This window comes from Calonectris borealis, chromosome 2 (assembly GCF_964195595.1).
Source record: "Calonectris borealis chromosome 2, bCalBor7.hap1.2, whole genome shotgun sequence".
NCBI lineage: Eukaryota > Metazoa > Chordata > Aves > Procellariiformes > Procellariidae > Calonectris > Calonectris borealis.
Genome location: NC_134313.1, coordinates 130,208,136 through 130,236,076, shown reverse-complemented (window position 1 = coordinate 130,236,076; position 27,941 = coordinate 130,208,136). Strand labels below are relative to the sequence as shown.

The window sequence follows — 27,941 nt, the reverse complement described above, 5'->3', positions numbered from 1 at the left end:
GGGCTGGCGAACCGGAAGCGCATGCCGCGTGCGGGCCGTGACGTGGCGGCGGCGGCGGAAGTACGTGTGTGTGTGTGTGTGAGTGTGTTTTGGTCGGGGCAGAGGCGGCGGCGGAAGTCGGCGGCGGGCTGGGTGAGGCACGGCTGCGCCCCCGCCCCTCGCCCCCACCCCTCTCCCGCGCCCCGCCGAGGAGCCGCCTCCCCTCTTCTCCCTCCTCCACCCACCCTGCCCCGGCTCACCCGCCAGCCCCCACGGACGGACGGACGTCGCTGCGCCGCCGCCCGGCTCCCCCGGCTCCCCCTCCCCCCGCGCGTGGCCGCCGCGGCCGGGCCAGGTGAGGAGGCGCTAACGGGGCGGGGGCCGCGCTCGGTGGGGCCCCGGCGGCGAGGGGTGGGGGAGAAGGGGGCGTCTGCTGTTCGGGCTCCTGCCGGCCCGGGCGCCGCCGCCGGGCGCCGCGGGAACACTGGGCCGTGGTGCGGGCTGCCGAGGTGGGCAGCCCGGCGGGCGGGGAAGAGAGGCTGGTCTCTCCCTTCCCGTCTCAAAATGGCGCCCCCGATTTTCCCACTTCCCCTTATTCCTCTGCCTGGAAGGGAGCCGCGGGGGAGGGGAGGTGGTGGTGGCGTCGGGGGTTGGAGGGGCTGGGCCCGGGACCGCAGCGAGAAGGGGAGAGCGGGGATCCTTCCTTGCGTGCGGGCTCTCCTGCAGTGAGTTATCGCTGTCTGGATCCAGCTACAAGGCCGCGGTTCCCTCCGAGTTGCTTGTGAGATATGGCAGGGGAGGCTGGGTGAAGGATCCCTCGCTTTCCCTTTCACTTGCAGCTGGAGGAGGGACGGTGAATAAGGTGGGAAGTAAAATACTCAGCCAACGCGTCGCCATCCGGGGGATCACGACAGGCCTAGTATACTGGGTGTGCTCAACATAAGACTTAATTGGAACTAGACATAAAGCTAGAGTATGGTGGAGGAAGAAACTTACGCCCTCTTATGTTTTAGAGGAGAGCTGAATTGTTTAAGAACTATGAAAATGTTCCAAACAATAGGGCCATGAAAGGCTATTCTCTCAACATTTTCAATGATTTTTCGCCCGCACACACCTTATGCCTCTTTCAGAGCCTGGGGATGGAAAAGAGAGGCTGAACAGCTAATTAAGCAGCTGAAATTAATCAGCTTCTTCCACGTAATGTTCAGACCAAATAAAAAGCATGGCATCTTTGTTTCTTCCAATTTGGTGGTGACTTTTCAGAGTTGCAGGCAGGCTAGACTGCACATGTGCATTGTTATTGTGTAATAACAAATGTCAGGAAAAAGGTAGACGTTGACTGAAGTGAGGTGGCTAGAGACAATGATAGTACAGTCATCATTATTTACATTTCCTCTATGATAAACCAGTTTATCTGAAAGCAATTGATACTATACATCATTCATATGAGCTTATGAGATTGTTATTGTCTTTAATTGGAATGCTGTGATTTTTTTGCAGTGAATGTGTTGATTCACTTGCTTAACTTACTATCTCATTATGTTTCAATATCAACTGGCTTACACGTGACGAACATTTTGATAGTTGTACATATCACTGTCTTGAACGCTGCAGTAAGATGCCGCACTAATTCTGCCAAACCTGGAAGGGAATAACAAAAAACTTGGTTAGTAGGAATGCCTAATAAATAAGGCTTTTTAGATACTGCTTTTTAAAACATTCAAGATAGTCCAGTATAAACAAATTTAAAGTACATAATGATTACAACCTCAGCATTGTATGATCTTTCTCTGTTCATGAAGTGTGAAAAAGTTTATTAGTAATTACTACAGTAGTAAGTATGTTCATGGTAAGAAACACTGTCATTTGCTCTGAAATGTAAAAGTGGTGGAATGATCTAGTTTTAAATTTATCGTGAATTTTTGTTGTGGTCTTTGTATTTGATAATGCACTTAATCACATTCATTGTAGGAACGGTGTTAGCTGTCTTAATCTTTTCAGTGGGCTGGCTTTTGTCACTAGTGTTATTTTGATACTTCTGTATTAGCTTTCTTGTAGTTTAAAATAGGCACTGATCTGAACGCCTACATGACTGTGAATTATGCCATTAAATTGTGAGTTTGTAGGTATTGGCTAGGACTGCTGGTATTTTGTACACAGACTCAAACATAATAAAATTTGTGTGGTGATCTATTAAAATATTTGACTCTTTCTTAAGTAAAACTCATAAACTCATAAAGACTCTTTAGCAGCCCATAAATTTCCCTTCTTGAGTGATGAGAATACCCAACATCTGGTAAATTACTCGGTAGTATTAGCTGGAGTACCATCCTAATAATATGCTCAAACAGCAAACTTTGTTGTTCTGGCATTTCAGCATGGAGCTGCTGTGCCTTTGGGGGATATTCACGAGAAGAGTGAAAGTTCCTACTTATCAGAAGGACCTATGTGTTTGTAGTGCCCAAGACTGCAAAATGGGCTTTGCTTTTTCATATATGATGGAGTTCTCACATTTAACTCCATAAAAGTAAGAAAGTCTCCCTCATTTCTATCCATGAAGCCATCCATCTAAGAAACTTCCATAGTATTTTCCTCAGCAGATTTTTATATAAGTAATTCCCTTGCATAACTTCCATACCTATTAAGTTTAAGAGCTTGGTTCAAGTCAAACAGTTTTGTGCTTGCTTTTGTGTAGGTGAATGAAAATGTCTTATCAGGGTTTTCTTTCTTCACATGTTCCAAACATACTGATTACAAAGTTTGCTTAGCATACAAAAATTGGGGGGAGGGGATGTTAGTGGGTCTTCTGGAAATTTTCACCAAAGCTAAGGGTGAAAAATAAGTATGGCTGCTAAGCCCTTGAAGTTAGTGTTCAGAATTGTCTTGAAAGTGATTTGTCAAAAAAGACTTGAATTTGCAGCATGTGTGTAGGGTACTGAATGTAGTATTCCTGTCTTGTGTGGTGCTTTGTTTTCGGTTCTCAAGGCTAATATTTTACAGATGACTTAAGGAATTGGCGAATGAATGTGACCTAAGGCTTGGAGCGTGCATAGGGTCTGTTGCATTGAAATCTACTTTTAAATCCTTGTGAGGCACTATGTTCAGCACACAAATGTGAAAGAACAGGCCAAAACCATCCTGTAATGGCTATGTCAAACTGTAGTACTCCTTCTCTTCATATTAAGAAAATCTTTTCCTTGTTTTTCATGTTTGTATGCTGCCATGTTGTGAATTTACTGAACAGTTTCAGTATTGTCTGAAACTTCAAAAGGTGATGATTTCCATATACACTTACAGAAGGTGTTAGTGACTTTTTTAATATATCAAAATCATCTGGATGTGCTCTATCAGGTTTTCAGTCTTGCATTTTTTTTTTTATCCTGAGCTGTTAAAAAGTGGGTGGTATGACTGTAGTAGGTTTTATTATTAAGTTCTTGGATATATTGATGTGACTATTGAATGAATGATGTTTGCAGTATGTTTCTGGGACTTCGTGGCCTTCCTCTCAGGTAGTGTGATCTCTATCAGCTTGACAGCTGGTTATTTTTGCACATGATATCTGAGTGTCTAGAATGATTTCTGGTGAGTGGGGGAGGGGTGTTATAAGAGTGTAAACTTTGCTATATTTACAGTTCTCTGATAACTACAGCTTCTGTAGCTTGGACATCTATAAAAATTGAATTAGGTATTTTTCTTGACAACGTGTTTCAGCTTTGGGTTCTGAAGGAGTTTTGCAAGGGGTAGTAATTATTGGTTTGTAAGTGCTATAAATCTGAATAACTAAAAGCTGTAAATGGCTGGTTGAAACAAATAGATAGTATGCGATTTAAGTCAGTCTTGCCTGTTTTTCTGTCATACCTCCTTTTGCTCTCAGTATGGGTAACAGCAAGCAAAAAAGTAGTCATAGCAAGTAACCAGAGTAGTGGGTTGATTTCCTCGCTGAGTGTCATCTAGAAGTCGCTTGCTCCAAAGAGTACTAACTCGCATGGTCATTGGATGTAGTCCTTACATCTTTATTAATGGTGCAGAGTCTAGAAAAACATGGGATGAATTAAGATTAAAGGGTTTTAAATTATTTCATGGTTATCCAAGCACACTAGAATGCTACAGCAAACAGATGTATTTCATTTTAAAACAGAAATAACTTAATTGTCTTCATTACTTTTCCAAAGGAAAAGATAAACAAATGGCTAACAGTATTCTGAGCTACCTATATTTTGACTATGCCTTGCTGCTTTCTCTCTTGTAGTATAATTAGGGAGAGATTAACTGTTGTCACAGATCCATTTTTATCCAAATTGCTCCACAACTTCTGAAGTGTATTTCAGCAGCACTTGTTGGGGGGAAGAGTCTTGCCTGAGAACCAACACACCAGCTGTGCATGAATTGTTCTATGCTGTAAGGATGAAAGGGCTGGTATTTTTAAAATAACTGGATCCATTCCTGTATTCTGAAATATTCGACCAAAATTAATTTAATGCATAAGAATTTTAGTATGTAATTATCATGGTACTTAATAATAACGGTGGTGGGATGTACAGGGGCTTTTTTTGCTTCATAGAAACATTCTTTCACTGTGGTACACTTTCACATGTTTGTAAGAACATCTAAAATTTGATGTTTATTAGATCATGTTGTGCAACTAAAATAAAAAAAAAATCTGTTGATTTAAGGATATCATAATAGTCAAACAGGACACAAACTCAGGACAGACAGGGATGAATACAGGGTTGGAATATCCTACCTGGAAGAAGCTAAATTATTTTGAGAGGTGTGGGAAAAGGAGCAACATGAGCAAATAGGAGTGTCTTTAAGATGTTGAAAATTTTTTTTTTCCTAAGACCTATATTCAAGTTCTGTTTACAATGAGAAGTAAAACACCAGTTTTTCAAGTTTTATGTTAGTGAATAAATAATGCTAAGATTTCTTTTTCATTTATTGCATGGAAATTATTTTGTAAGGGAGTATCTTAGTGGAGGATGGGGTTCTGCTAGAGTGTTAGAAGCACTTTCCAGAAATGAAGATTCTTCAGGAGTTTGCAAAAGGGAGAGTTAGGAAGGAGGATGAAGGCTTAGTGTCTGAGCTAGGTGCATAGCAAACTGGAATGCTCAAGTGCCTGATATATGTGTAAGTGGTTTGAAATGCGAAGATGGCTAAAGACTACTGCTTGGTTTAAAATGTAGTTACTTTACCATAAGGAAGAAAGAGCAAGAAGTCATTTGAAAGTAGTATGTTTGCTTACCTTTTTGCAACATAGGTATTAAAGCCATTTTTGCATTAGGAGGATGTGCTCTAAACTAACCTGCTTGCATTCTAGATGCTAGAACAGCTGTATCCCCACAAAGTGTGCACAGTTCAAGTAAATAATCAACTCAAGTAGGACAAAGTTAGGACAAACCTAAGGACAAAGGGTTTTTTTCTGGTTTTGGGTTTTTTTCTGGTTTGGGGGTTTTTTTTTTAGCAGAAATACAGAAGCAGTTGTTTCTCTCACTGAGAGCTCAGTGACCATTGCTTAGGTATATTTCCTGTGGACTCACTTGGAATTTTGTTTTGAGAACAGGGAGGAAAGATAATATAGAAAATTATTATTCCAGGTTTTCTTACAGCAATGCCTACCTGCAAAAAGATTTAATCTCTACTGTTAAGTGTGTAAAAGCATAAATCTTAGACTCAGAAGTGATACCAGCAGAGTCTAAAGGCTTCCCTGTCCATATGAATAAATATTGTGATTTTTTTTTTAAGGAGTTTGAAAGAAGAGTAGGTATACTAAGGAATACACTGTTCATACTTGTTCCTAAGAGAGATCTCTATTGTGAAGATTGATCTGCTAGGACATGTGTCAGTATTGGAAATAGCAATTCATCATCTTAGAATAGTTCTCTGGTGGCTTGCACAAAATGATCTGGAATTCTTACTGGTCAAGACAGTCCATTTTTGTACATGTGGAAGGCTTTGTATTTTTGCTTCTCAAAGTATAGTTGTTAACTAGAGAAGGTATTAATGATTTGTACGTCAAGATCTTCTGTACTTTTAATTAAGGGAGTTGCTTCTGATACACATGATAGAAGTGAATTGATGAAGTATACTTGCAAAGAATTTGATGTGGTGATTGAGTTTTCCCAATTTGCTCAATTTTTTTAGTGTCCTTTAGCGGTGCTGACTTCAGAATATTGCTTAGCAATAGCAAAATTATAGAAAAAATTATTATTTCTTGTCACTTGATATTTTACCAGTAATGTGAAAGTCTGAATCTATTGTGTTAAACTTCAATCTTGATATGTTAAGAAATAAGAGACTGAAATCTTGCAAGCAAGAAACTTAATTGGATTTTAATGTCCTAATTTGAATCTCTAATGGGAAAATGAGGTATTGCAGAAGATAACTGGCTCATTTGTCATAGATTTTGTCTATATTTGACATCTTAACAGCGATTTACTCTGGACTGTTGGCTTTGGTAAATATTAAGACAAGTTATATGTAATCCATGTTGCATTAGTGAATTAGACTTCTTTCTTACTTCATTTGTAAATTTAATATCACCCACTGTCTTTTCATAACCAGGTTGTTACTGGCAGAAGCACCACTGAGATCTGAATCCTGGAACTTGCTTTCAAGAGCTTGATACAAAGGACTTCTTTCTAATTTGGGCATGGCTAATCGAGGAGCAACAAGACCCAATGGGCCAAATGCTGGAAATAAAATTTGCCAGTTCAAACTAGTACTTTTAGGAGAGTCTGCAGTTGGCAAATCAAGTTTGGTGCTTCGTTTTGTAAAAGGACAGTTTCACGAGTTTCAAGAAAGCACAATTGGAGGTGAGAAAATTGTCCTGTTAATTTGTTTCACATTGAGTTTATATTGCCCTTGCCCTTGACAACCTTGAATGTAATGGCGCTTCTAGAATGGGTCGTTGACAGCAAGGATCAAATCTGAGCCCTGTGTCTCTAATTGAGAACTATAACTTTCTAAGCTAAAAGTTGTAGTTGTTACAAGGCTGTAGCAAACATCCATCTCAAGTGGAGAAACCAAATGTGTACTTGAACTGCATAGTTTTGAAAACTGGGCTTGATGTTACATTTTGTTTGTGGGTGGATGTGTGGCTGTTTTAATTGTGCTGTATGCTTAAGCATGAAATAACTCCTTAATAAGAATTAAGAACTTAGTTTCTATGAAAACTAAGTGCTGCATCTTCCAAAAAGGTTGTGTTGTCATTTACGCATCCTGGCTTTGCTTTTGATTTGGGAGAACTTGCTACTTTTCTGGATATACCTTTCCTTGTTAGTAATCAGAGAATTTAATGTGCTGTTTTTACATTTTGTGACTTCAAACAAAACAGGTGCTGGCTACTAGAATTAAAAAAAAAAAAAATATCTGTTTAACTGTGAACAGATTTTACCCCACCCCAACCGGCACATTTCTTCTGTTATATCGTATGCTGAAGCTGTTTGTGCTTTGAGCTCCTTGGATAAATTTGAACTTATCCTAAAACTACCTAACGGCATACAGTCTTAAACAAAATATGGATTTTATGGATTGATAAATATTCTCTAGTAGTCCCTGTCGCTGCTTGCATGAATCGGTCTGTTTCGTTGTAGTATTTATGTGAAGCCCTTTCAGTGGTCTGTATATGTCTTTACACATGAACAGTTGTTGAAATGTAAAAAATCTACAAAGCTTACAAAAATAAATACAAGCTGAATTTCATTGCATCGTTTTTTTAACCTATTTCTAGCTGCTATATGTGTTTATTTTGTATATCTGTCAGCATAAATGGAGAAACATTTTTTTCCTTCTTCAGCAGTCTTACTAATGCTCACTTTTGGCTTTGTGCGTTTTATAATGGCTTTAAGATAAGGGCTAGTGTGAAAGGTTTCTGTATGATCTGATACAGCTATGTGGTAATATGGAGAGCGTTCTCAAAGATCTATAGTGAATTAACTTCCCAATATCAATGTGGTTTTTAGTTAAAAAAACACTCTTAAAATTAGGTGAAATTCAATTTCAGCAATCTCCAATTCATTTAACCTCCTTTTTGTTTTTTCTTGTTTTAGTGTCTGGGTAGAATTAGGGATAACCCAAACCCTTTACACTGTCTAAAATCTATACAAGGGTTAAACAAGAGCTTAAGTTCAAGTTCAGATATATAGAGTTTAGTGTAATCTTTCTATTAACTTGTGCCTTTTCTATATAAAATAAGAACAAGGAAATGCCATATAATACAGTTGAGAGAGATTAAATGTAGCAATGTTGGGATTCAGAAAAAGTTTTCTATAGAAGAGAAAGCTGTCTAACTCTGTAGCTTGTAGTTGCCTAAGGCATAATTTTCTTTGTATACAGAAGGGCCTTTTAACAAAGAGCAGCTTATGTGCATTGTGGATCTGAATAAAAACATCTGAAAGAGAGTGCAGTTCAAGGCAGACATGTTGGTTAGTGGTGGTGTGTTTGATTACTAAGACTTTGCCACTTCAGACTAGTGTGGCAATGCCTGCTAGTTGCTTAAGACAAAAGTATGGCTGTTAAGGATGATAGGCTTTCAGATAATTAACACAGCTGATTAACTGTCAATTTACTATGGCCTTGCAAGATAGAAGAAAGTTGCCTTGTTTGCAGAAATTAACTGGCATTTTATGGTGGCTGAAATGTTCCTTTCAACAAAAACAAGAGGATGTCATAGAATAAAACCCTTGTTTTAATTCTTTTCCTGAGTACATCCCTTCATTTATGGAGTGTAGGTACATTCTTCTGTTGAAGAGAATAATGTCTGTAAGAACTCTTGTTTAGCATCTTGTCTCTGCCTTGGAGAAATATAATATTGATCTGGTTCTGAGGAGGAAGCCCTTAGTCTGATGCAGGATGTGTGTTTTTTCCTCTTTGTTTTGGTTCTGGGCTGCTTAGGGAGTTACCAAGAGGAGCCTGTTTTACCAGTGCTTGGATATTTAGCATTTAGAGAGATTTATGGTGATTTAACATTGGAACATCAAAGCCTTTACCTTCTCCAACCTGCCTGCTCATCTGTGATGGATGCTAATACCCCTGAAGCAGAACACCTGACCACTTAACTAGTCAGCTTCTATAGGGTAGTTACAGTGTCCTTTATAAAGCAAGATTGACTTGCCTTTGGTTTACTATAATGAGTTTAAAGTTGCAGCAGTTTTGGAATGATTCATAGCCTATGATGTCTTGGAGTGTGTGGGACAGGGTAACATCACAGGTACGCAAGGGTTATGGATCAGTGCCTCTTTAGATGTTTGATTTAAATTGGCCACAATCTGTCAGTATGCTTAGTGATGAGAGTCCCCAGTTCAGCCAAGTAGAGGGCTTCCCTTAGCGTTTCATCAAGCAGAAGGTCTTTAAAATTTTTTTGTTTGTTTGTGGAAGGAGCAAGGGCAAGCCAGTATTTCACTAAACGTCTGTCATGACTGGAAAAACAACTCCAAGCATTTATGCTGGATTCATCTAAATTCTTGGAATTGTTGCATTTTCTGCTGTGTATGTACTATAACTGGGCAAACAACATGACTGTAAAGCAGGTAATCAAGACAGTTCGTCAGACCACTGTAATAGTTGTGTGCTTATTTTTAAACTTCAATAGCTAAGGTAGAACAGATGGCTGAGTTAAAACTCAAAGGGCTAAAAGAACCCAGTAGAAGGAAATCTTGCTTTTCAGTTGTGTTTCTTTTCCCCCCAAGAAATTCTTGAGATTCTAGCTTAGTTTTGTAATATGGGTTTCTATATTGTGTGGGGACTCACCTCCACATTTCTAATATGTACCTTAATCTGAATGGAAAGTCTTTTCTAGGAGTAACTGTTTGAAGACTTGGAATGGGTTACTTACTGTTTTCTGTAATTAGAAGACCATTATTTATGGTAATGCATTCAGCTGTAGTGGCAATGGATGCAAGTTTCCCTGAAACTGCAGGCTGTCAAAATTATGCTGAAATTAATTCTTGAGGTCACTTGCAAAGTCAAAAATATGGCTGCTTTAAGAACAAGAACTTTTGAGAAGTGATTCTTTCTTCCATAACCATTAGCTAAGGTGGAGTTGTCAGGAGCTGAAAATCAAGGCTTTAAGATACTATTCAAGTAGTGTAGATGTATAGAACTGTAAATACCTGAACTATTGGATTATAGCATGATGGGATCCTATTATTGGTACTGTGGATAGTCTGTTGAAGCAGGATGAAATGTATCTAGAAGACTTAAGAGAAGGTTTGTGGTTACTCATATTCACTATTACAAAGAAAAAGGGCATTCTTTCCAATTATTGCTTTCTTATGTCTTTAACTTGAGGAAAGGCTGGTTGTTTAAATAACTGTTCTGTGTTGATCAGAGTTACGGTCTATCAGCTAACGCTTGCTTCAAACGTGCTATATTTTAATAATAGGCTTGAATTGTTTAAGGAAATCATATTTGCTCTCTGTGAACATAATTTTATATGAATATAGAGATATAAGCAGCCTTCTGGTTTCAGCACCTCTATCTTTTTTGTAGCTGCTTTTCTAACCCAGACTGTATGTCTTGATGATACAACGGTAAAATTTGAAATTTGGGATACAGCTGGGCAAGAGCGGTACCACAGTTTAGCACCCATGTACTACAGAGGAGCGCAAGCAGCTATAGTGGTATACGACATTACAAATGAGGTAAGTACTATATTAGGGAGGCACAAGGGGGATTTGGAAGGTAGCAGTCTTGCCTTGATCTTTCCTTAGTTTTTCTCACTGACTTGTGTGAATCATAGAATCACAGAATGGTTTGGATTGGAAGGGACCTTTAAAGGTCATTAGTCCAACCCCCCTGCCATGGGCAGGGACATCTTCAACTAGATGAGGCTGCTTATTTCATATTGGACTATGTAATGTTAAATTGTAACTGTAAACTTTTCTTGCCAAAAGACCATTTCTAGGTTTTTTTTATTGTATTAAAAAAAAGAGAGAGAAAGAAAGCAAATTCAGTTGTAGAAGTGTTTCAAACCCACGTTTAAATCAGTTCACCAAAATTGAGCTGTTACTCTCACCACGTTGCTGGTGGCAGTTTATTTCTGATAGTGAAAGACATTATTTTAATATTGTATTATTGCAAGTTACAGGAAAGGATTGTAAAGGTAGCACAAGCCATTGAGACAAAAACCTAGGGTTATTTGATTTCTTTTTATTTGAACTTAGATCAGATAAGCTTCACTTGTTTTTGGTAAAATGAGACTTAAAACCCAAAACCCTCAGAAAACCTAAAAACCCTGTACCATAATGAACAGTGCTCAGTAATTAGAAAGTGTTTTGAGACCCTTTCAATATAGCTGTTCATAAACTTGATTCTTCTAGAGGAGAAATTAAAATTTCCATTTTCTCTCTTAACCACTTCTTTCCTTACTTTGTCTACATAAAGATCATCCTGTTTTTACTTACTTTTTTCAGCATTATCCCAACTAAGCACATTTGAGAACTAAGGTAGGAATGTTTCATTTTAAAAGCTCAGTTGGCAAGTTGGAATGTGCTTTTGGACAAAGGTAGCAGCCTTACGTTGGCCTTTTGCTTGAAGTATAGATAACAGAGATTGGGATAATAGGTGAGTACAAAAGGATGGTAAAACTCAGTTGCATCATTTTGCAATCATTAACAGGAATCCTTTGCCAGAGCGAAAAATTGGGTCAAAGAACTTCAGCGACAAGCAAGTCCTAACATTGTAATAGCTTTAGCAGGAAACAAAGCTGATCTAGCTAACAAAAGAGCTGTGGATTTCCAGGTATGTACATAACTTCTGTTTATAGAAATAGCATTTTGTTGGAATAGAAAGTAAATAAACCTACAAGGAGCTTATATGCATAGCCCAACCAGTTGTTATAGAGGTCATGCTGTTAAATATAAACGTCAACTGCAACTAATTAAATTAGACATACTACTGAAAAATCTATTTCTGTACAAGTGGCATGTAGCAATAGATTTCTTTGAATAATTAAGTTTGACTTTGAGGAATAACTGATATACTTGCATATCTTTAAGGCTAATTGAATTTCTGTTCTTTGGTGTGACCTCTTCCTGTCCCCTATCCAAAATTACCAGTAACTAGAGTTTCAATGGATGACACAGCAGTAACTGTCAAGTGCAAACCATTCTCTCTGGCTTTTCAGCAGGAGAATTTTGATTATCGTATGGTACAAAACTGATTGATGTACTTAACTTGCTTAGGCTATACTGTTGAAGCAGCGTTGAAGTTTTAATTGTGCTTTTCATAGCATTCTTTTTGGTTTAGTGGATATATCTGTGGTCTCACTGCTATATTTTATCTTCTAGAAAATTTAACTAAGTCATCAGAAAATAGCTTCCAAAGCAAATAAAACTTACTGCAGGTGGTTCTGGTCCATTCATGATTGATTGAATTTAAATTAAGATCATATTTATTAGTCATTTCATTAGTCTCTTACGGTTTTAATCTGTATTTAATCTGCCACTGTGTGACATACTGCTGTGTATAGTAATGAAACCTTTTGTAACTATAGGAGTTGGACTATGAAGGTTAGCAGCGTGTTAGGTATTTTTCTGCCAGAATTCAACAACTTTGTTTTCTAATTTTATACTTCCATATCAATTGTAACATAAGCTGTGTGAGGGAAGACCTTGGTATTTTGTGAAAAACTGTGGTATTTAACAAAAATTTCATATGTGTGCAGTCATAAACTTAATCAAGTTTAATTACCAAAGTATAACTACCTTTACTATTTTTTGTGCAATTACAATCTTAATATTTTTCAAATGTTCAGTTTTTTGTTAATGTGGATTTATGGGTTCCTTGCAGGCTTGACAATCCTTTCTCATTGGAAAGCACATTTTAGATTTCTATGTATTTGTTAATCTGTTATTTCGGATATAGTTACCTAGATCTTAGCAGATGTCACTTAAATGAATATAGAATGCTGCAGATTATTTTTTTCATCATAGGTATTCTATAGTTTGCCTTTTTGCAGATTCCCTATCAAATGCAAAGGCAGTTACATAATCATAAGAAGCTGGGGATTCTCAGTTGAATTGGCTAACAGGAAGTAGCAAAAATAGGAAACCTCTTATAAACAGTGTATTTCAGATCAAAATTCAGACTGAAAAGGGAGATAATGTGGCAAGATATTTAATACTGCTTATTTGTTTTATAATTGTGAATTTCTGTCAGGATAATGGAACTGTTCTGATCCATCTGCCTCAATGGTTGAAAGATGCGAGATAGTTCACAAACTGTCTTCTTTCCAAAGTAGTAATAGACTTTCTGACATTTGATGGCACTTTCTGGAGCTTATTCATTCTTGCTGTCACAGCTAGTCTTGTGGATCAGAGTTGTCTTTTTTAATAAATATTTTTATTTATTATTTAGTTTTGCCTGAGACTTTTCCATCTAGATGTTTTTAAGACGAGTAAGGATTTTTAAGATTGCATTTCTAAACTTTTAACTGCTTGATGGTATTGTGACCTCTTCATAGCTGATGAATAACGCGTTGTCACATGAGTGTTTCAACAAACTTTCTTTCAAAATGGTATAGAAATTGTTCCTTACTAGCAATAAAAGTACAATGTGTAATTAATGTGGTTTTTTGGTTTTGGGTTTTTGTTTTGTTTTTTTAAATGAAGTACTGCATTTTTATTTTAACTTTCAGGAAGCACAGGCTTATGCAGATGATAACAGCTTATTGTTCATGGAGACGTCTGCCAAAACATCTATGAACGTAAACGAAATATTCATGGCAATTGGTGAGTTTATGAACAAACTGAGAATTTAAGGGAGTTGTTTTCACGAGATACATACAATCACAATCTTCCTAATCCAAGATCTTTGTTTCACCTAAACTGTTTCTCACACTGAAGTTTCCTTAGCCCATTTCAGATCCTTTTTGGTGTTAAGAAGTCAGATAAACTTACTTGAAGCACAGTTGCATAGGTTTTCTGTCAAGAACCAAAACACTTGGATTAACTTGGAATAGCTAAGCTAGGTTACTTTTGAATTCTGCCAGCAAGTTCCATGTACCTGTTTTGATTCCATTATGAAAACTTGTAGTGCCTCAAGTTCAAGCAAAATTAAGCTTTAGTTGTTATATACAAAAAACGACCTTTCCCATGGAATAGGTAACCATAAAAAGCTTTACACAGCTTTTCTTAACTGTAAGATGCACTTGGCATTTGTTAATCAAATTAGTGTAAGAATGTAAGTGAAAGTGTATAAATGTGTGCCTTTTGATGGTATGTTGTTTGCAGCCGATTCCATACTGCTTTGGATAGATGCAGAACCTGCAATAATGTACCTTTTATGAGACAGTGGTAGTTGAAGCTGGAAACAAGTCGAAATGGGAGAATGATAATGGACTTGCTTAAAAAAAAAGTCAAGTCATTTTAGTCTAAACAAAATATTTGCTAAATATGCTTTTGTGTTAAAATTTTGTTTGAATTCCAAACGCGAGCTATCTGAAATCCAAAAGTTGTGCCAAAGATGACAGTGTGTGCTTAAATTCAATGTCCAACTATAAGTAAAGGACACTTCATGTAAAAAGTAAATTTACTAATATATTTTTAGCCCTGACATAATTTTAGGCATTTCTGTAAAGATGCTAACATGTAATAGTAAATATAAATTACTAAGAAACTTTGTTAATTCCATTGATAGACACAAAATTGTATTTCATTATTAATAAAATTTTGAAAGTTGAGGAAAAAGCATCCATTTTTAGGTTGGTCACCAACCTATTTAGTAATCACCTTAATCCCAGTAGTGGCTCTGTTACTGGAGGATAGTAATGTATAGTGTCAAATAACCTTATTAAATCTGTTTTGTATTTTGCACTACAGTGACCTCTCTATCCCACTTCATTTTGTGAAAAACAGCGTTGCTATCAAAATTAAATGTTTCTAAAGAGCTCTTATCTTCTGCTTTCCAAGTCAGCAAAGCAGAAGGTAATTTGTGGTGTGGTTCAAACTTCCAGCAGATGCAAATTAAATTATCACTATAGCAACACTTTATAACAAGTACTTGTTTCATATTAACTATAGATACTTGGGGGGGGGGAACCACATAACTGTGTGAGTGGAAAGTGTATTTTTCTCATAGATGCTCAAGATAGGCCTGCATTTAATGATACAGAAATGCTCAATTGCACTGTTCTGGTGAAATTTTAAAATTAATTTGTTTAAAAGTGCAGTTTGCATCTTGTTTAAAAAAAAAATTAATACCCAAAATCTGATAATTTTTTTGGTAATTTCTTATATCTACAGTAATTCTTACTTCTCCATATTTTAGTAAAGTATACAAAGTAAATTTGAGAAAACAATGCCCAGTTAGTACCTGGGTATTTTGTCTGCGAGGTTGGTTGTCCATGTGAGTATTTTTTCACATCAGTGGTTGAAATTCAGCTTTGTCAGTGCATCAGAACAAGATCTCTGTAGCAATGGACCTTGAAAGGAAATCTTGACGAGGATATAAGCATTGCATGGAACTCAGAATAGCCTTTTGCACAACATGAATGCAGTTCTCAGGACCATGTGTACATATGATCTTCAAAAATGGGAGAAAATGAAAAATGACAACATGGACAGAATTGAGGGATGCAAGCTACAGCTGCTTGTAAATTGACTGTTTTAGAGCTCTTTCAGAACTTCCAGTTAAAATTCATGTTAATTTATAGTTCTAGAATGTATCTAGAATCCAAAACGACAGTGCTCTGAAGGCATTATTCTGCTGGTAGTTTGTCCCTTTGTACTGTCTCAGCAGCTTAGTATCACGTGAACTCTTGGTTTCTATCACAGCATCGCAGAACAGCCTAAGTTGGAAGGGACCTCAAAAGATCATCTGGTCCAACCTTTTGTGGGAAAGGGAGCCTAGATGAGATTACCTAGCACCCTGAGATTATGTAGCACCGCAACACAGCTTGTTGATTTGTACTCTGCTGGTTTTCTGGCTGTTATACTTGCATTTCATTCCTTTTAGGAAAAGTTGTTCTTTAAAAGTTACTGGCCAAAGTAATTACTTTGGAGTCGAAGCATGCAGCCAAACTGTAGAACAGGGATGTCTGTTGGGTCCTGCTAACATGGGTGAGACAGCCCCACAGAAGTCCTTTTATGTAGTATTTAGCTTTCTCTCCGTCAGAAAATTGTTAGGAGGAGGTACTGCTCAGAAGGGTAACACTTGTCAGCCTTGTTTTTCATGTCAGCACCAAGGAGGTATCCTGGAGCTACAAGGACAACAAAGAAATTATCACAGTCAATTGACTCATAAGAGCTGGAGAGAAGAGACAGCTTGAAAAAAAGAGGAGAGACTTGATCTAGTGCTGAGGGCCATTTTATATGTTGTATGCAAATACTTATTCTGGCTAGATAGCTGGGCAGTAGTTTGACCCATTTCTGTCTGTTTTGTGCCTTTTCAATGTTTCTGTAGCTTTTAGCACTAATGTCCCGATCTTAAAGCCTGTTCTGTGTAGGTGGATTCCCATGAGAGCCATCATGTACTGGCATAGCATACCTGTGCAGATACATTTTACTGCTCAATTACTAATGTATTTCACTTTTGAAAATCATTGGTAAGGTAGTTAATCATTAAGAAGTTAAATGTCTTAACTACTTTTATTACCAACACACTGAATCAAATCAGATTTTATAGTGATTATATTGATATGCTTATAGAGTAATAAAGTGTTGGCTGTTTGTGTGCTCAGGTGATTTAATTTCAGTATAATCTCAGTTTTAACTCTTACTTCTTGTTGATTTTGTAGCAAAAAAATTGCCTAAGAATGAACCACAGAATGCAGGAGCCAACTCTGCCAGAGGAAGAGGAGTAGACCTTACTGAACCCACGCAACCACCCAAGAGTCAATGTTGTAGTAACTAAAACACCAATTGCTTTAAACTGTTCTGAATATTCTTCTGCTTCCTAACTGTTAATAACCATGGAATTGGAGTGCTTAACCTGGCCCAGTACAGCTTCCAAACAGCGAAGAGACTTATGATAATAGTCAAGTTCATGATACAGAGTTTTGGGTTTTTTTGATCTAAAATTTTAACATGCATGTATCCACCACTGGCTGTAATGTTTCAGCAGTAGAGGAGAGATGGAAGCGGAATAAACTTCCTTCAGTTGAAAGGTTTTAAAAATCACTTACCATTAGGGGTGTAGAAGAACTACTTTCCGTGGACCTAATTGGCCAGTTCCTGTAGCCTCAATACTGATTACTGTTATAATAAATAGAATTGGGACTTTTCATAATTCTCAATTGTGCTTTAAAACCTTTTTAGAAACAGCATCTAAAATTACTTAAATGTATTCACAGTATTGATGCAACCAGTTGTTTCTGCAGGTATCTACTGTTTAGTTATACATTCCATAGTTTAATAATTTAATTACAAATAATACTTGCATTAACAATTTTAAGAACCCTGTGCTTACAGGAAAGTGGAGTTTTAGTTGGTACACTGTATGTAAATTATATCAACCCAGTTAGCTATCTAAAGGAATTAGTGATAAATCAAGTTTAACTTCATTTCTAATCTGTTCAGAGGGTACAGACCAGTAAATTCAACTTTACAACTTAGGATTTTTTTTTTCTCTGCAAACTGTAAGAGCTCTTCAAGTAAAACCACAACAAACTCGGTGTCTGTGACTTCTTTCTTGGTTTTGATCATTGCTGGCCATTACAGTTTATGTTTTTCCCCTAAGGAAAAAAATAGTGCACTAACGATTATGTACATCCAACTTGATTTTAAATTTGGATATTAATGTACTGTAAATAGGTACTCTGCATTGTAGTCTACTTTTGTTTAATACTTTCTGTAATATTTAAGAGTTGCTTAAAGGTATACAGAATGTACAGTTACTTAAAGCTAACTTTTTTCCTCTCTAATCAAAGGGGGTTCTAAGTTCTTCCTTCACGGCTAGAACAGTAATAAATGATGCTCCTGTATCTGTAACATAAGTACTGCTGTCTGTCAGTAATGAACTTTGCAACTTTGTTTTCCAAAGTACATTTTATTTTGATCTGTCCAGTATATTGCACTAATTCTTTTAGTTATTTTCATTATATGAAATCTACCAAGTGTGTCAGAAGAGATGAATTAGTCTATTTAAATGTTGAACTGATAGCAGAAACTTACTTGTGCAGATTTTAAATTTGCAGTAATCTGGGTTTAGCAAGGAAAATGACAGTTCACCAGTGTTTAGTTTTATATTGAGGTGCTCAGGTTTGAATAAAGTGGTTTAAAAAAAAAAAGATTATGATTACTGTTTCTTATTGAGAGTTTCAGAAGGGTTTATTGCATTTGCACAGTTCCAGACAAGATGTCTGATTCACTATGTGGGTCAGCATTTAAGATGATTAGAAGTAAATTCATGACACAGCTAAATATAAGCTTGTACTATATGTACTGTGGCACTCCAGTTATCCTATGATAAATTTTTAAATGTTGAGGTAATTGGGTATCTTATCGCATCCATTTAGAAGTACAATCAAAATAGTAATGTTATCTCTTGAACCTGCAGCTAATGCAGTCTTTACCAGTTGTTCACTAATGTAGCTTGCTGCGTTGTTGTAGAGTGTCTCAGAGGTGACTCTGCCTCTTCCTGCAGTTTGTGATTCGCAATTGGACGGGTATGTTTTTGTATCCTCTTCAAACAGTGGTGGTGGTTTAGAACCCACTGGTGATACAGTCTTTAGCAATTCTTGACCAGCGTAACTTGCAGGTTTGTTACAAAATATCTTGGAGTCCGTTTTTTCTGCCAGTTGTGGACCTGAGTCATAATTAGATAGGCATGCTTTTGTATCTTTTGGGGGCTGTTTCATGTCTTTAGACCATATTGCCAGTACATTCTCTCGCAGCTGTTTATGGGTGCGACTTGGACCTGTTGCACAGAAATTACCAGTGTCTGTTTCTTCTTGCTCTGCAGTCTGTGGGTGTGGCTGAAGGTTGTTACATAGGTAAACTTTTCTGTCCTCAAACTGTTTCAGTTCTTCAGAGCCACTTTGTGTGCTAGAATCAGCCTGTTTTATATCTCTGTTCTGTGAATTTACTTCATTGTTACTGAAAAGAGACAGTCCTGGATCAGCTTGATTTTTGTGCTCATCAGTTTCCTTAGGAACTCCATCTTCACTTTGCAAATAATTCCTCCTAGAATATTTTGGCTTATTTTGTTTCAGGTTGCCTTTTGAGTCAGTGAGAAAAATGTCTTTATTGGAATACAGTATCTCTATTCCATCTTGCAGATCTTTAGCAGCCTTTGAGTCATTTAAGTTGTCTTCAGTGAGGGGCATCAAATACTGACACTTACACAGAGAAGTCCCGTTTTGTTGAACACATTCGTACATTCTCACATAATGAGTGAATGTTGTTAGAGTTAATGCAAGTACTTCATTGTAATCCAAAACCTCCCAAAGTCCATTGGAAGCTAAAATAAGAAACTGACAAGTGTCATCAATGGGGACAGATATAGTATGAGGTACAGGTATAACAGATCTTTTCAGTACTGGATCTCCGTGATGTCCAAGACCCCTTGTAGTTCTCAGGTACCCCTCTACTAATCCATCTGGTTCATTAGTGCTGATGTTTCCACCATTCTGAAGTATGCGTTTTCTCTCGCTTACATTAGAAGTGCTGTGCTCTTTTGAGAGGCAGTGACTTTTTCCATTTTTACATAAGACTGCATGTGCATTACCTAAAATTGAAATAAGATACTATTTTGAATTGTAGCATACTGATGTTTTTTTTTTTAAGCTACTGCTGTTAGATTAACAGCCTTTTGCGAAGGACTGGGAAAAAAACTGAGGTCATAGTTCAATTATCTACTGCCACAGGCAACAATATGTCCATCAATTAATCTGGTTCTGTTTTACAGCAAAGTTTTCTGTGTTTTTTTTTTCCCCTCCCATTATTCAGAAGACCATTCCAGAACTTTATTCTTCTGACTGCAACTAAACTCTTATGAGGAGTCTTAAATGACATTTCATTCAGCTTAAAGTGCATCTGATAGAAATGTTGCACCTTGACTGGCTTTAAGCAAGAGTGCATATTTTTCTTAAATACTCTTTTTTCTTTCCCCCCCCGAGGAGAGTGTGTGCTTTCAAAATATTATGGCTGAATGGACTCATCAAGAAGTTTCAGGTTCAGACTGTTTTTAGCAGTATAAAATTTCTAGTACCTGAAAATAGTTTGGACATCATTTAGAATTTACAGTTTACTACTGTGGTGCCTTAAATCTCTTCCTTGGTTAAGGGACCCAAGAGAGCAAGAGTTCTCACAGTCATTGTGAGAGGTTGAGGACTGACTTCTTTCCTTTAGTAGGAATAGGTATTTTACCTTTCCCTCAACACTTTTGAAATCTGCAGGGTGAGAATGAAAAATGTTAGAAATTGCAACACTGCAGGTGACTAGTCTTGTCAGACTTGAATGCAGAGCATAAAGGAAAGCAGCTCTGAAACAAAGTGATGTATTGTTTGAGATCCTCTATGGCTATGCTGGGAGAATACCATTTTTTGTGTTAGAGGAGGTTATTGGTCTGCTCCCATGTGTTGACATAAGGGCAAAAGTGATGTCTTACAGAAGGAACTTGAGTGGGATGGTAGCTTTCCGGACTCTAAGCTGGCTGCAGTGTGTACACTTATATTGTATTTTTAATATCATCTGGCTAGACTAGGTTTTCTGAAAAGTGTTTGTAAGTAGGCACTGCTTATATGGTAGTTGTATTTCTTGGACAGTATTGACATTGTCTAGTGTAGGAAACAGCTAAGTGTAGTCTGTGAAGGCAGAGTTCTCTAGAAGGTGATTCAGAATATCAAACTGAAGGGTGCACCTTTTTTATTGATTATACAATGTAGATGCCTTAAGTTACACTGTGTGAATGTTTCCTTGTGCTTGCTCCCTCCTCCTTCCTCTGATTTCCATGGAGAGCTACAAGATTGTCTAAAATTTCCTTTGAACCCTCGGAGTAAGACCACCATCTGTAAGCCTAACAAAGGGCATAATATAACCCATGTGGAACAATTTGACTGCAAAAAAGAGTAAAATCTAGTTGCTTTTGGATGCAAGACTCTTGTCTGCAAACCAGAGACAGGGCAAAAGAATCAACAAAAACTAGCTGACCTGTCAATGTGGGATTAAACGAAGAAGACAAAGCTGGCCAATGCCACCATCTCCTGCTCCGCATATCTGACTGTCCTCTTAGTTGCTCACCTGGTGATGAAGGAACATGTCTGTACTTCTGTAAGGACACATTCCTGGGGGGAAAATGAAGCTTAATGTTGTGCAAATCTTTTTCTTTGATGTGATATGTTCGGTGGAAAATTAAATGTGTTAGATTAAATAAATGTGTATTTAGCAATGGTTCAAATGGACTTTAATGATAAAAGGCTTAAAGTATCTCTGATCAATTCAAGCCTTAACTCATTAGCAGAGCTTGAGTTTACAGTATTTTTAATTGCATAAAACCTCATCTCAGAGGAAAGGATGGAGACAGGTAACTAGAACCAGAAAACTTAAGTTGGTTGAATTCTCTACCAAATTTTCTTACCTTCATTCACCTCTCAAGCTCATTGTAATAAAAATGGGTTTCTCCCCTAATAAGGTGAAAACAAATGCAAACAAAAACATTACAACCCTTATGTGAGTTAATACTGTATTCCATTAAAGATGTGGCTGCATCTCCTGAAAGAATATCTGAGCTAGCACTAAACTATCAGTTTTGATACCTGTAATAGTAAAGTTCAGGTAGCTGCGAAAATGCTTGTTTGAGGTAGAGAAAGTACGGCAGGAGAATGGAGGAGAGGAGGCAGAGGAACAGACCAGTTACTTAGTTCAGTGTCAGTGCATGTTGAAGTTGTTCCTCAGACTGGCAGAGGATTGCGTATTATTTTTAAGCAAAAACATTCTTTTTTTTTTTTTTATCTGGGATCAGTTTTTCTGAATGTGGAATATGATAATTTTTTTTTGCCTCCTGAAAAAAATGAGGCCTCTCAAATGGTTTTCCTTTTCCCTGCTGATCTTTGACCCTCTTGATTAATTTCAGTCAAGTTTCATATGAAGAAATACGAAGCAGTCTTACAAGTTTTGTGAGTACACTCATTTGAGGAGGAAAGAGTGCCCCTGTTGATGGAAAGTTGCAGTGTTAGCACACTCCTTACTAATGCTGGGGAGAGTGATAGAAAAGTATTATAGTGCTGGACATGTGCTTCAAGCAGAGACTGGAAGACACTAGAGAATATAACTGTAGACACAAATCCATTTGAAACTATTCACCCAACAGTTTTTTTTATATAATTCTGCTTGTGTACTCCTTTATGGAAAAGCAAGCGTCTTGGTTGTAATCTTACGGTTGTCTTATGTACATAAGAGAACTTAACTGGTAACTCAAATCATCAAGTGGGAAGATACAATGAGTTGCTAAGAACTGCAAGAGCTTTATCCAGTGTTTTCTGCAGCAGGGCTGGGTGGAGAAGCATTAGGAATGTATCAGTGTTTCTGATTGTAAGTAATAACTGATTTTCTATGCTATAGAAAGGCAGAGCAGGGTTCTACTTCATAAGGAAACAGGTCCAAATAGATCTTCCATAACAACAGTAAATAACAACCAATTCCTATTTTAGAAATTAATAATTCAGATGATCCCCACAGATCGTGTTTTCAGTTTGCTGGTAGCAAAATGTGGTGGCACTTAGTCTCAATAAAACAAATTAAGAAAAAGAGTATCTTAAGCATGTTTCATTGACACAAAGGATTTATCGGATCTAAAATCAGAAGATTTGTGATTGCCTGCCCTAAAATGATGACACCTTAAACCTCTTGATTTAAAAAAAAAAAAAAGCCTTACTACTCTTACAGAGGTCACTTGGGTATTATGGAATGCTTCCTAACTGTGTCTTTCACGTTAGTAAATTGACTTTACTGCTTTAAATCAAATATCATATTGAACCTACTTATCTAATAAGCTTAATACTTACTGTCTGATACCAGTATCAGTTGCAACGGAATTTATCATGTCGTCTTCACATTGTCAAGTTAAAGGAATTGCTGGTTTTTATCTCTAGATATCTACTGCCAACCTATCTCTAGATTAGCTTATTTTTTCTCTTTTTATTGGGAGGAGAAAAAAAAAAATCCTGGTGTGGAATGTACATACCTATATTAGCAATGTGCAGTAACCCAGCAACACCTTTGGCTGTCCTGGCTAATGGACTATGCGTGTTGTTTTCAGAATGTTTTCGTTCTTCTTCCTCAATGCCATCTGCCTCTTCACTGCGGATTCTTTCCACCAAACAGGTAACCACTGAACAGCCACTCCAGCGAACTTTGGAAACCTCATTCCTTCCCAGTCGTAAAAGTCTATCCATTCTCCAAAAGGACTTGGCATATGCTTTGTGAATCCATTCGTAAGTATTGGTCTTGTTGGTCTTGTCGTTGCCTGGTTTATCAGAGAAAATCTTCTCCTTTTCCCTGTAATCTGCCTTGATTACTGTGTCAAAAGAATCTAGAATTTGCTGTTCATCCTCACTCTTTTTGTAGGAGGAATCCGCTTGAGCAAGCTGGTCAAGAAATAGAAGTGGAAGCTCTGCTGCAACTGTTTCTGCAGCTGTCACACCATGAGAGCCATCAACTAACCCCAGAAAACATGTGTCTGACCTATTTCCATAGTTGTTGAGCACTATAAATCTGTCTTCCATGTCTCCCTGCCATGTGGAATTTTTATCTTGGCAAATTGATAATGCTTTTATTAAGGAATTATTTACTTTCGTAAGAGTACTAGGATTGTTAACATTAGCAAGATCACAATATGATGTAGGAGTGTGATTATCCATAAGGAATTCAAATGAATAATCAATCTTCTGCCTATGTGTCTCAGAATATTTAGGAATCTTGGTCAATTTTGAAATTAGTTTCTGTCTCTGAGCCAACAGTGTTTTGTTGTCAGTCTTTGTTTGTGGGCTATCAAAGCCCAGCAAAGTTAGGGCTTTGTGGGTTTTTTTATGATGAAGAACGTGGTATGGATATATTGTTTGTTGACATGCAGAGCAAAAAACTGAAATGCGCTTGGAATTGTTGTTCTCAGGTGCAATTGTAACCTTCCCCAGGTGATCTTCCTCATCTCTGGAAAGTTCAAAATCAGGTGGGTTTGTTTTGTCCTGAGATTTTTCCTCCAATGTCATTCTATAAAGGAGTTGAATATGTTAAGAGTTTTCATATTTCAATATTTTAGGTAACACTACATTTACCTAAGCCTTGTTCTTACTCTCTTATAAACTCTCTTAAAAAAAAAAAAAATTGCATCATTGTGTACTAATGCATGCATGGTCAAGAAACTAGGAAACCCATGTGAGATTATATAAAAATTGTAACTAATAACTATGTTAAAAATCAGTGATACAGCAAATTCAAGAAGTGAAAAGTTTGGAAATACAGAGTTCACGACACAATTTAGATTATTCTTGTACCTAGTGAGGTTTCAGTCAGTTGTTTCCTCCTTGTGATTCAGTGCATAGCCCTGTGCCTTCACACTGTTAGAACTGTAAATATGACATAGTTCCTCATCAGCTTTTCTGTATCTATTGATCACTTTCCAGACATGGTAGTGGAGCGTAATTCCTACTTGGGGGGGGGGGGGGGGGGGGTCATATTCAAGATTAAGATAAAATAAAATCTACCAATCTGGCATGGGAAATACGAAACAGGGCCAGAAGCATTGGTGTATCTCTTTAATCAAATCTCACTCTTATTGCCATCAGTTTTAGTTGTGAGGACTTTAGGAGTCAACTGGAAAAAGATTAAATTATTTTATACCATTGTATTTAGGCACACAGAAGATAAATTACATTTATGTGGACAATACTCTTATTGTTTTTCTTGCTACAAGAGCTAGATTTTGCAATGTTCATGTTTCTTTAATGTAGGACGGATTTTGAATGTGTCAGTTTCTAAATCAAGAAAGCATAATGAAGAACAAAAGTATTATCAAATGGGCCAAGCAGTGTTTGAGCTTTTAGGTCTGTGGGAAACACCCCTGCTCCTTGAGCTGCGAGACCTGCGAGCAGCAGCACGCGCCCTCTATATTCTCCAGCCATCAGGATGGAAGGAGAGACGCACTTCGCAACAGAGCTCGTGGAAGAGCAACGCGGCTGAAAATGTGGAATCGAGGCCAGGTACTGCAAGGACATCGTAGGGTCTAGTCAGCACAAACCTCTCTGCCTGTTCCCCAGCCGAAGCTAATCTCTTCCTCCCGTCCCCATGCACCTCCTTTCTCCCACTTCAGCTTCTTGCTCCAGTCTCCCCCTCCTCTTCAGACCAGTCCGTCTGTCCTCAGTCTCCTTCCTCGATGCTGTCTTGCCTCCTGAGTCCTGGGACTTTCTGTGCTCCTGCATAGACATTCTCTTGAATATCTAGTTGGAAACACTGCTCCTGCTGCTAGTGATGGGGATATGTGCATAAAAAGACACCGGCAGCCTTCTCCTGTTATTAGCAAAGGGAGCACTGAGTGCCAGGACAAAATATGAGACTATTGTTAGATCTGGCACCTGGTGCTGCAAACCCAAGAGTCAGAGCTGTAGAGTAAGTCCTAGCAAGGTGCTCCCTAGTAGAGGCCAGCCGGTGCAGGGGGCACTGCCCAAATTCAGCACCTACACACCAGTGTGTCTCCACTGGCAAACTGATGCTTCTTTTTAAATATTGTAACTTGCTCTGATTTGGGTAAATTTACAAGAATGACAAAAGGTGCACCACTGATGCCATCTCGGCCAAATTTCCAAGCCCTAGTTTAAAACCTGACAATCTTAGAGATTCTCTATATAATAGTTATTGGAACTTCGGTTTAATACATGCAAAACAACATATTTTTCAAATCATATTCTCAGAAACAGCTAAATCATATTACCAGAAACTTTCAAATTATTCTGCTTCAGGCTTGGAAAATTTCAGTATGAACAGTTAATATCTGGCAGAGTTTTAAGTTACTGAAAACGTGAGGTAACCCTATTGGTAGCAGCACTAATAATTCTGCCTATAATCTGAAATAAGTAAGAAACCATGTAAGTATCAATATTGCTTATTGGTTGTTTGAATGGCTACCGTGTCCCGTAATGTGGTGTACAGCTAAACCTTACAGCTGCTTGCATAACATCCTCTCCCCCTAGATCAGCACATAACATACATGTACAAACACCGTAATAACATACAAAATCCTGACACCATGTGAGAAGCTCAGCTTGCCACCCTACACATGATCTGTCTACTAAGTATGAAAACATAGTGTTTACATTTAAGTTCATTGTGTTTATTTTATTTAGTGTTTAGTATTTGTGTGTGTAGGGATGAGAAATTGGACAAGAATGCATTTATTATATATTTTTATTCTCTCTTTTGAGATTTCTGGCTTTCAGTTAACCTTTGTTAGAATCATAGAATGGTTTCAGTTGGAAGGGACCTTAAAGATCACCTAGTTCCAACCCCCCTGCAGGGACACCTTCCACTGGATCAGGTTGCTCAAAGCCCCCTGAACCTGGCCTGGAACACTTCCAGGGAGGGGGCATCCACAACTTCTCTGGGCCACCTGTTCCAGAGTCTCACCACCCTCACAGTAAAGATTGTCTTCCTAATATCTCACCTAAATCTACCCTCTTTCAGTTTAAAACTGTTACCACTGTTAATCCACCACCAGGGCAAACAGCAGTGGTTTAGCAGCGGTAGAGTCCTGCAGCCCCATTACAAGAGTAGCCTTTAGTAATTTCATCCTGCTTCAACCTCATCCATTTTCTGGGGCTCTCTCTTTAAACTTGATACAGCCACACCTTAAAGGAACTATTTTGTAAGTGTTGTCTCTTCCAGGATTTCAGCCGGGAAGTACGTTTTCTTCTCTCACACTGTTTCTGTCCATCACCTCTGGGTTAAGTGTTTCCATGATTTGTTTTTCATGGCATGCACTTTTCTCCTGTGCTGACAGTTGTTTGACAAAATTCCTTCAGCTGCTTGAAAATTACAGGAGCGTTAAAAGACAAAGCCCCAACCTTGTCCAGCTCCAATTAATACGTCTTAAAGAATCAAGTGCCTCTGATCAGCTGAGGTAGATCAGTTATAAATTTTTTAAAAGAAAATCTCTTCTGTGGAAAGTGATACTGGCTAAAATATTAGCAGAGCCATTTAAAAACTCCTTATGACACTGTAGTATACCTTGTCCTTGCAGAGGTGAGCTTGCAGGTGGCTACAGCTCTCAATCTGTTGCAGGACCAGTTTATGGGAAAGTTCATCTCTCCACAAGAGGTGAGCATCAGCCTCCTCTAGAAATGCTGCACCACTTTAGTGGGGCAACGTAAGGAGGCATGTGATTAAAATAACCGGAAAATATATGCTTGCGCAGATCCCTTTTCCTTTATTCTGCATAGTTTGAATTTGAGACTGGGAGATTGCACAAGCCTTTTCACTGCTGTCATCGTGATGATGCATTCAGGCCTGAGAAAAGCTAGGACTAATATTTCCTGTATGAAAATCTGGTAAGCTGCTTTTGTCAGCCTTTTAAATATGAACCCATTTTACCTTTAGTATATAAAAGCCCCTTGGCTTAGAGACAGGAAATTGAGAAATCTCAACAAAATGTTAGTTTGACCTCAATAAACTTAATTCTTAAGGCTCACATACTTTACAGATGTTTGTATCTCTGTAGGTGGGTGTAAGCACTAACAAATCACAATTTCAGAGCACTAAAACAGTCCCACTTTATTACAATGTGTGAATAACCAGGATAATCTACATAATCATTCATGTAGAATAACAAGATATGCTATAACTCTTTGGTTGCAATCATTTTGCTTATAATTATTAAAAGGGCAGCCCTGATGTTAATTTTTTATAGTGTGCATACACTGCTTATGTTAATAGCTGAAAACCTTGTAAAAATGAAATAAAAAAGGAAAACCTCCTTCGTTGATCTCTTTATGAAGTAAAAATGATTAGTCTGTATTTCCTTCTCTCCTTGCATTT

The 27,941-nt window shown here is 37.8% G+C and overlaps 2 protein-coding genes across 7 annotated transcripts in view; one reads left to right on the top strand and one right to left on the bottom strand.

Annotated features, from left to right (window-relative positions):
* The first annotated feature begins 18 nt into the window (after positions 1-18).
* RAB5A (RAB5A, member RAS oncogene family) lies at positions 19-27,803 on the top strand. 3 transcript variants are annotated; one of them, XR_012672636.1, is made up of 7 exons: positions 43-334; positions 6,541-6,791; positions 10,468-10,619; positions 11,596-11,718; positions 13,616-13,709; positions 16,715-25,114; positions 27,148-27,803. XR_012672636.1 is itself a non-coding variant. In XM_075143436.1 (7 exons), exons 3-7 carry the CDS (start codon positions 6,629-6,631, stop codon positions 16,828-16,830), a joined length of 648 nt encoding a protein of 215 aa, XP_074999537.1. In that variant the 5' UTR covers positions 71-334; positions 819-907; positions 6,541-6,628; the 3' UTR covers positions 16,831-18,205. The 3 variants fall into 3 exon arrangements, 2 of the variants coding, with proteins under 2 accessions (XP_074999538.1, XP_074999537.1); XM_075143436.1 differs by lacking the exon at positions 27,148-27,803 and adding an exon at positions 819-907 and having other exon boundaries at positions 71-334; positions 16,715-18,205; XM_075143437.1 differs by lacking the exon at positions 27,148-27,803 and having other exon boundaries at positions 19-60; positions 16,715-18,205.
* PP2D1 (protein phosphatase 2C like domain containing 1) overlaps positions 1,505-27,941 on the bottom strand; it is a 35,628-nt gene continuing 9,191 nt past the window's right edge. For 3 of the 4 annotated variants that reach the window (XM_075143430.1, XM_075143431.1, XM_075143432.1), the window contains exons 2-3: positions 23,101-24,125; positions 18,392-19,644 (exon numbers count right to left, since the gene is read on the bottom strand). In XM_075143430.1, coding sequence (XP_074999531.1) covers positions 18,392-19,644; positions 23,101-24,125 — 2,278 coding nt within the window. Of the gene's footprint in view, positions 1,621-18,391; positions 19,645-23,100; positions 24,126-27,941 lie in introns of those variants that run through there. The other variant, XR_012672635.1, reaches the window with a different exon arrangement.